Raw genomic sequence first — 9,676 nt, forward strand, 5'->3', positions numbered from 1 at the left:
TTCTTGTGGTAAACATGTTTATTCCTGCTGTAAACATGTTTATTCCTGCTGTAAACGTGTTTATTTCTGCTGTAAACATGTTTATTTCTGCTGTAAACATGTTTATTCCTGCAATAAACGCGTCTATACCTGCTATAAACGTGTTTATTTCTGCTGTAAACATGTTTATTTCTGCTATAAATGTCTTTATTCCTGCTATAAATGTGTTAATTCCTTTTGTAAATACGTTTATCTTGGCTGTAATAATGTGTATTCCTGCTGTAAACATGTTTATTCCTGCTGTAAACATGTTTATTTCTGCTGTAAACGTGTTTATTTCTGCTATAAATGTATTTATACCTGCTATAAATGATTAAATCCCTTTTGTAAATATGTTTATCTTGGCTGTAATAATGTTTATTCCTGCTATAAACGTGTTTATTTCTGCTGTAAACATGTTTATTTCTGCTATAAATGTGTTTATACCTGATATAAATGTGTTAATTCCTGTTGTAAATATGTTTATCTGGGCTGTAATAATGTTTATTCCTGCTGTAAACGTGTTTTTTCCTGCTGTAAACATGTTTATGTCAGCTGTAAACATGTTTATTCCTGCTGTAAACGTGTTTATTTCTGCTGTAAACATGTTTATTCCTGCTGTAAACATGTTTATTTCTGCTGAAAATGTGTTCATTCCTGCTGTAAACATGTTTATTTCTGCTGTAAACATGTTTATTCCTGCTGTAAACATGTTTATTTCTGCTGTAAACATGTTTATTCCTGCTGTAAACATGTTTATTTCTGCTGTAAACATGTTTATTTCTGCTATAAATGTGTTAATTCCTGTTGTAAATATGTTTATCTTGGCTGTAAACATGTTTGCTGTAAACGTGTTTATTCCTGCTTTAAATATGTTTATTTCTGCTGTAAACATGTTTATTTCTGCTATAAATGTGTTTATACCTGCTATAAATGTGTTAATTCCTTTTGTAAAGATGTTTATCTTGGCTGTAATAATGTTTATTTCTGCTGTAAACATGTTTATTCCTGTTGTAAACATGTTTATTTCTGCTGTAAACATGTTTATTTCTGCTATAAATGTGTTTATACCTGCTATAAATGTGTTAATTCCTTTTGTAAATACGTTTATCTTGGCTGTAATAATGTTTATTTCTGCTGTAAAAATGTTTGCTGTAAACGTGTTTATTCCTGTTGTAAACGTGTTTATTGCTGCTGTAAACATGTTTATTTCTGCTGTAAACGTGTTTATTTCTGCTATAAACGTGTTTGTACCTGCTGTAAACATGTTTATTTCTGCTATAAATGTGTTTATACCTGCTATAAATGTGTTAATTCCTTTTGTAAATACGTTTATCTTGGCTGTAATAATGTTTATTTCTGCTGTAAAAATGTTTGCTGTAAACATGTTTATTTCTGGTATAAACGTGTATATTTCTGCTGTAAACGTGTTTATTCCTGCTGTAAACATGTTTATTCCTGCTGTAAATATGTTTATTTCTGCTGTAATCATGTTTATTTCTGCTGAAAACATGTTTATTCCTGCTGTAAACATGTTTATTTCTGCTATAAACGTGTTTATTTCTGCTGTAAACGTGTTTATTCCTGCTGTAAACATGTTTATTCCGGCTGTAAACGTGTTTATTTCTGCTGTAAATGTGTTTATTCCTGCTGTAAACATATTTATTCCTGCTGTAAATATGTTTATTTCTGCTGTAATCATGTTTATTTCTGCTGTAAACATGTTTATTCCTGCTGTAAACATGTTTATTCCTGCTGTAAATATGTTTATCTTGGCTGTAAACATGTTTGCTGTAAACGTGTTTATTCTAGTTGTAAACGTGTTTTTTCCTGCTGTAAACATGTTTATGTCAGCTGTAAACATGTTTATTTCTGCTATAAACGTGTTTATACCTGTTTAGATATGTTTATTTCTCCCGTTGTAAATATGTTTTTTCTGCTGTAAACATGTTTATTCCTGCTGTAAACATGTTTAATTCTGCTATAAACGTGTTTATTTCTGCTGTAAACATGTTTATTCCTGCTGTAAACATGTTTATTCCTACTGTAAACGTGTTTATTTCTGCTGTAAACATGTTCATTCCTGCTGTAAACGTGTTTATTACTGCTGGAAACGTGTTAATCCCTTCTGTAAACATATTTATTTCTGTTGTAAACATGTTTATTTCTGCTATAAATGTGTTTATTCCTGCTATAAATGTGTTCATTCCTGTTGTAAATATGTTTATCTTGGCTGTAATAATGTTTATTTCTGCTGTAAACATGTTTATTCCTGCTGTAAACATGTTAATTCCTGCTGTAAACATGTTTATTTCTGTTGTAAACATGTTTATTTCTGCTGTAAACATGTTTATTTCTGCTGTAAACATGTTTATTTCTGCTGTAAACGTGTTTATTTCTGCTGTAAACATGTTTATTCCTGCTGTAAATATGTTAATTCCTGCTGTAAACATGTTAATTCCTGCTATAAACATGTTTACTTCTGCTATAAACGTGTTTATTTGCTATAAATGTGTTTATTCCTGCTGTAAACATCTTTATTCCTGCTGTAAATATGTTTATTTCTGCTGTAATCGTGTTTATTTCTGCTGTAAACATGTTTATTCCTGCTGTAAATATGTTAATTCCTGCTGTAAACATGTTAATTCCTGCTATAAACATGTTTATTTCTGCTATAAACGTGTTTATTTCTGCTGCAATCATGTTTATTTCTGCTGTAAACATGTTTATTCCTGCTGTAAACGTGTTTATTTCTGCTGTAAATGTGTTTATTCCTGCTGTAAACATATTTATTCCTGCTGTAAATATGTTTATTTCTGCTGTAATCATGTTTATTCCTGCTGTAAACATGTTTATTCCTGCTGTAAACGTGTTTATTCCTGCTGTAAACATGTTTATTTCTGCTGTAAACGTGTTTATTCCTGCTGTAAACATGTTTATTCCTCCTGTAAATATGTTTATTTCTGCTGTAATCATGTTTATTCCTGTTGTAAACATGTTTATTTCTGCTGTAAACATGTTTATTTCTGCTATAAATGTGTTAATTCCTGTTGTAAATATGTTTATCTTGGCTGTAAATATGTTTGCTGTAAACGTGTTTATTCTAGTTGTAAACGTGTTTTTTCCTGCTGTAAACATGTTTATGTCAGCTGTAATCATGTTTATTTCTGCTGTAAACATGTTTATTCCTGCTGTAAACGTGTTTATTTCTGCTATAAACGTGTTTATACCTGTTTAAATATGTTTATTTCTCCCGTTGTAAATATGTTTTTTCTGCTGTAAACATGTTTATTTCTGCTATAAATGTGTTAATTCCTGTTGTAAATATGTTTATCTTAGCTGTAAACATGTTTGCTGTAAACGTGTTTATTCCTGCTTTAAATATGTTTATTTCTGCTGTAAACATGTTTATTTCTGCTATAAATGTGTTTATACCTGCTATAAATGTGTTAATTCCTTTTGTAAAGATGTTTATCTTGGCTGTAATAATGTTTATTTCTGCTGTAAACATGTTTATTCCTGTTGTAAACATGTTTATTTCTGCTGTAAACATGTTTATTTCTGGTATAAACGTGTATATTTCTGCTGTAAACGTGTTTATTCCTGCTGTAAACATGTTTATTCCTGCTGTAAATATGTTTATTTCTGCTGTAATCATGTTTATTTCTGCTGAAAACATGTTTATTCCTGCTGTAAACATGTTTATTTCTGCTATAAACGTGTTTATACCTGTTTAGATATGTTTATTTCTCCCGTTGTAAATATGTTTTTTCTGCTGTAAACATGTTTATTCCTGCTGTAAACATGTTTAATTCTGCTATAAACGTGTTTATTTCTGCTGTAAACATGTTTATTCCTGCTGTAAACATGTTTATTCCTACTGTAAACATGTTTATTACTGCTGGAAACGTGTTAATCCCTTCTGTAAACATATTTATTTCTGTTGTAAACATGTTTATTTCTGCTATAAATGTGTTTATTCCTGCTATAAATGTGTTCATTCCTGTTGTAAATATGTTTATCTTGGCTGTAATAATGTTTATTTCTGCTGTAAACATGTTTATTCCTGCTGTAAACATGTTAATTCCTGCTGTAAACATGTTTATTTCTGTTGTAAACATGTTTATTTCTGCTGTAAACATGTTTATTTCTGCTGTAAACATGTTTATTTCTGCTGTAAACGTGTTTATTTCTGCTGTAAACATGTTTATTCCTGCTGTAAATATGTTAATTCCTGCTGTAAACATGTTAATTCCTGCTATAAACATGTTTACTTCTGCTATAAACGTGTTTATTTGCTGTAAATGTGTTTATTCCTGCTGTAAACATGTTTATTCCTGCTGTAAATATGTTTATTTCTGCTGTAATCGTGTTTATTTCTGCTGTAAACATGTTTATTCCTGCTGTAAATATGTTAATTCCTGCTGTAAACATGTTAATTCCTGCTATAAACATGTTTATTTCTGCTATAAACGTGTTTATTTCTGCTGCAATCATGTTTATTTCTGCTGTAAACATGTTTATTCCTGCTGTAAACGTGTTTATTTCTGCTGTAAATGTGTTTATTCCTGCTGTAAACATATTTATTCCTGCTGTAAATATGTTTATTTCTGCTGTAATCATGTTTATTCCTGCTGTAAACATGTTTATTCCTGCTGTAAACGTGTTTATTCCTGCTGTAAACATGTTTATTTCTGCTGTAAACGTGTTTATTCCTGCTGTAAACATGTTTATTCCTCCTGTAAATATGTTTATTTCTGCTGTAATCATGTTTATTCCTGTTGTAAACATGTTTATTTCTGCTGTAAACATGTTTATTTCTGCTATAAATGTGTTAATTCCTGTTGTAAATATGTTTATCTTGGCTGTAAATATGTTTGCTGTAAACGTGTTTATTCTAGTTGTAAACATGTTTTTTCCTGCTGTAAACATGTTTATGTCAGCTGTAATCATGTTTATTTCTGCTGTAAACATGTTTATTCCTGCTGTAAACGTGTTTATTTCTGCTATAAACGTGTTTATACCTGTTTAAATATGTTTATTTCTCCCGTTGTAAATATGTTTTTTCTGCTGTAAACATGTTTATTTCTGCTATAAATGTGTTAATTCCTGTTGTAAATATGTTTATCTTAGCTGTAAACATGTTTGCTGTAAACGTGTTTATTCCTGCTTTAAATATGTTTATTTCTGCTGTAAACATGTTTATTTCTGCTATAAATGTGTTTATACCTGCTATAAATGTGTTAATTCCTTTTGTAAAGATGTTTATCTTGGCTGTAATAATGTTTATTTCTGCTGTAAACATGTTTATTCCTGTTGTAAACATGTTTATTTCTGCTGTAAACATGTTTATTTCTGGTATAAACGTGTATATTTCTGCTGTAAACGTGTTTATTCCTGCTGTAAACATGTTTATTCCTGCTGTAAATATGTTTATTTCTGCTGTAATCATGTTTATTTCTGCTGAAAACATGTTTATTCCTGCTGTAAACATGTTTATTTCTGCTATAAACGTGTTTATTTCTGCTGTAAACGTGTTTATTCCTGCTGTAAACATGTTTATTCCTGCTGTAAACGTGTTTATTTCTGCTGTAAATGTGTTTATTCCTGCTGTAAACATATTTATTCCTGCTGTAAATATGTTTATTTCTGCTGTAATCATGTTTATTTCTGCTGTAAACATGTTTATTCCTGCTGTAAACATGTTAATTCCTGCTGTAAACATGTTTATTTCTGTTGTAAACATGTTTATTTCTGCTGTTAACATGTTTATTTCTGCTGTAAACGTGTTTATTCCTGCTGTAAATATGTTTATTTCTGATGTAAACATGTTTATTCCTGTTATAAACGTATTTATTTCTGCTGTAAACGTGTTTATTCCTGCTGTAAACATGTATATTCCTGCTGTAAATATGTTTATTTATGGTGTAAACATGTTTATTCCTGTTGTAAACATGTTTATGTTTGCTGTGAAATTGGGAGTCTATGGGGATTTGCTCAGTTTTGGAGCCCCAAGTAGATGAAGAGGGAACTGCAGTTTTATACACTTCCACATAGGTTTCACTTTTAATCACTAGAGGTTGCTGCTTGGTCTGCATGTACGGGACCCAACTGTCCAGGTTCTGCTCATTGCTCTTATAGTTATGGGTAGTCTAGCCATCCATTACTTATGTAGCAATGGGGATGTTACCTGATGCACTGAGAAGTACCTCGCTCCATTTCTCTAATATATTAATGTATAAATATATGCCATTATTGCCGTCTCTAACTTATTTCTCCTTTTTTCCGCAGGTCTTCCTGACTAAGTGCAGTTGTACATGTTGATCTGTCTTTCCTGTCCTCTCCACCCCAACCAGTCGAGGCAGATGGCTGCCCTCCCTGAGCCGGGTTCTGCCGGAGGTTTTCTTCCTGTTAAAGGGGAGTTTTTTCCTTCCCACTGTCGCCGCGTGCAGCTCAGGATGGAGGATTGGATCCAAGTCATGACTCGATGCAATCAGTTGGTTTCTATTTCAATTCAATTCAATACTTTATTAGGTCCCCGTAGGGCAATTTGTGTGCAGCCAGTAGCATAAAAGTGCAATCAGTCAACAACAACAAACAATAAAAATAATAAAATAATAAAAGGCAAGTTAAATAACAGTGGAAACACGGTAAGATGAGAACATCACAGCACATGAAGCGACGCCAAAAGTAGCAAATTAACAACTATGATTCATTTAAAAATCCAATGGCTCTTGGGATGAAGGAGTTTCTGACTCTATTGGTTTTAAACTTAGGCACGCAATATCTCCTGCCTGAGCGCAATGGCTGAAACTGCCTGTGCAGAGGATGGGCAGGATCTGCAAGGATTTTCTTTGCCTTGCATACAGCCCTGCATTTGTAAAGATCCCACAAATCACTTAAATGACAGCCAGTAATTTTACTGCACTCTTTAACTATGCTTTGTAAGCGGTTTCGATTTTTAAGATTTAACATGCCAAACCAGCAAAGAAAAGCAAAGGTAAGAGTTGACTCCACAAAACAGGAATAAAACATTTTCATAAAAACATTGTCGACGTTAAAAAATCTCAATTTACGAAGGAAGTGCATTTTCTGGTGAGCTTTACTACAGACAGCATCAACCTGGGTGTCGAATGTTAATTTACTGTCCAGTACTGTTCCCAAGTACTTGTACTGATGCACCACCTCAACTACCTGTCCATTTATCAGGGCAGGAGGGAGGGCAGGAGTGGATTTCCTAAAATCTATCAACAATTCTTTTGTCTTTAACACATTTATGTGCAGGAAAGAAGACTGACACCACTCAAGAAAGTCACTCAAGAAAGTCACTTATAGGATATGTAGGAGCTAGCTGGAAATGATGTGGATGTAAACCTGGGACAACATTATTGTGAACTAGCGCTGTACAAATAAAGCTGGATTGAATTGATTTGAAATAACAGTTTCTAGTTATATATAAACACTGTGTTGTTTGGTGTGAAAAGTACATTATAAACTAAATTTGATTTGAATTAATATGTTAATTTCCGCTTCATCTTTTGGACAAAAGCAGCATTCTGTTTAAAATCTTCCGAAAGATTATTTATGAGAATCGATTGATTGAGTCTGATTGGATATAATTCTGTTAACGTCACCATTATTTTAATATACGCGCGTGCACTGTAATGTGCACGGGGACAGTTTTGTGGTCCTGACGCACACGCAGCGATCTGACGGTAAAACAGGTCACTGACTCACGCTCACCTGACTCAGACATCTCTAATCGATATCAAACCTCATCCATTCCAGAACCGGAACCCAGGTGCAGATCGGTGACCCTTAGTCGGTCCCGGATATTTCGGTCATGGTGTTCGAATCTTTGGTCAGCGACCTGCTGAACAGGTTCATTGGGGACTACGTGGAGAACCTGGACAAGTCTCAGCTGAAGATCGGGATCTGGGGAGGTGAGCAGGCTGCTAGCGGCGAGGCGCAGGCGCACACCGGACTCCCTTCAGAACACTCACTCTTTTAGCTCGCGCATTTCCATAAAACAAACTAACGAATAAAACGTCACAGAACGCCTAAAGTTTGGGGCATCCGAACCGTATGAGGAGTTCGGCTATTATCAGAACTAGAAATCACCTTTAGTTCGGATTAAATATTCATTTTAATTTTCTGCTGCGGAACAACACGGGACCGGAAGTGCTCGCGTCATCTGATCAATAATGTCAGGTTCTGATCGATCAGGGTTTTGACAGCTGCTGAGATGTCCCCCGAAGTAAAGACGGGCTCACGAAGACACGTTTTCACTGGTGGAACCACGCGCTGCTGCGCGTGACCAAAGCCAGCGGCGCGTGCATGAAATGAGTTGATAACTGAAGGATATTCTGTATGGGAACCTCTTCATGGCAGATCGCCACAATCTACATCAGCTGGCAGATAAATAAACAAACAAACAAACCCAGACGCGCCTCCTCAGGCGACTTTGTCTGAACCCAGATCGGTTCCGAACCCAGGTCTGTTCTGACGATTAAAACCGGTACTGGTAGCTTATCAGCTGTACGCACGCGCTCGCACGTGTGTGTGTGTGTGTGTGTGTGTGTGTGTGTGTGTGTGTGTGTGTGCGCGCGCGCGCGTGTTTTCTCAGAGTTAGACGTGGCTTAGCGCCTGAACCGGATCATCTGCTCAATTTATGGATCATATGATCAGTTCTCCAACAGAAAACATGCAGAAGCGCCTGAGTACGCATGCGTGCGCGCGCTTCCACCTGTCAGGCTGCATTTTTCTCCTCAGGGTCCGACCCAGGAATCCGGTTCTGTCAGAACTCTGAGCAGGTGTGGAGGAGACCTGCCCCGTCTGTTGCCAGGTGACTAAATCTGTTACCGTGGTAACTGGTTTTGTTATAAAGTTCCCAGAGTTCCCACTCGTGCACCGGGGTTCTGGGCTGGTGGGTTGAGGACCAGCTGGGACCTAGATCCACCCAGTCCAGGTGAGACTTGGATCTGGTAAGAATCAAACATGGACCATCTATGATGACCGGAGGACCCCCACAACCAGAACCTTCCCTGAATTGTCATTGGTTGATGTTCTGATATTTTCATTGGTCCAGTTTTGAAGGAGGTGGAATTTGAGCCAAAACATGTTCTGGTTCCGATTCAACTTTATTTGTACAGCGCTGCTTTACAACAACATTGTCCCAGGTTTACATCCACATCATTTCCAGCTAGCTCCTACATATCCTATAATAGAAACCAACTGATTGCATCGAGTCATGACTTGGATCCAATCCTCCATCCTGAGCTGCACGAGGCGACAGTGGGAAGGAAAAAACTCCCCTTTAACAGGAAGAAACCCTCCGGCAGAACCCGGCTCAGGGAGGGCAGCCATCTGCCTCGACTGGTTGGGGTGGAGAGGACAGGAAAGACAGATCAACATGTACAACTGCACTTATTCAGGAAGACCTGCGGAAAAAAGGAGAAATAAGTTAGAGACGGCAATATTGGCATATATTTATACATTAATATATTAGAGAAATAGAGCGAGGTACTTCTCAGTGCATCAGGTAACATCCCCATTGCTACATAAGTAATGGATGGCTAGACTACCCATAACTATAAGAGCAAAGAGCAGAACCTGGACAGTTGGGTCCCGTACATGCAGACTCCAACTCAGGAGATGT

The 9,676-nt window shown here is 35.6% G+C and overlaps 1 protein-coding gene across 1 annotated transcript in view; it reads left to right on the forward strand.

Annotated features, from left to right (window-relative positions):
• Positions 1-7,852: 7,852 nt before the first annotated feature.
• Positions 7,853-9,676, forward strand: part of vps13c (vacuolar protein sorting 13 homolog C) — a 359,723-nt gene continuing 357,899 nt past the window's right edge. The window contains exon 1 of the mRNA XM_079245724.1: positions 7,853-7,961. Within this exon, the coding sequence (XP_079101850.1) occupies positions 7,862-7,961 (100 nt within the window). The 5' untranslated portion in view covers positions 7,853-7,861. The remainder of the gene's footprint in view (positions 7,962-9,676) is intronic.

The sequence above is a fragment of the Telmatherina bonti genome (assembly GCF_933228915.1).
Source record: "Telmatherina bonti genome assembly, chromosome: 1".
In the NCBI taxonomy this organism is placed as follows: domain Eukaryota; kingdom Metazoa; phylum Chordata; class Actinopteri; order Atheriniformes; family Telmatherinidae; genus Telmatherina; species Telmatherina bonti.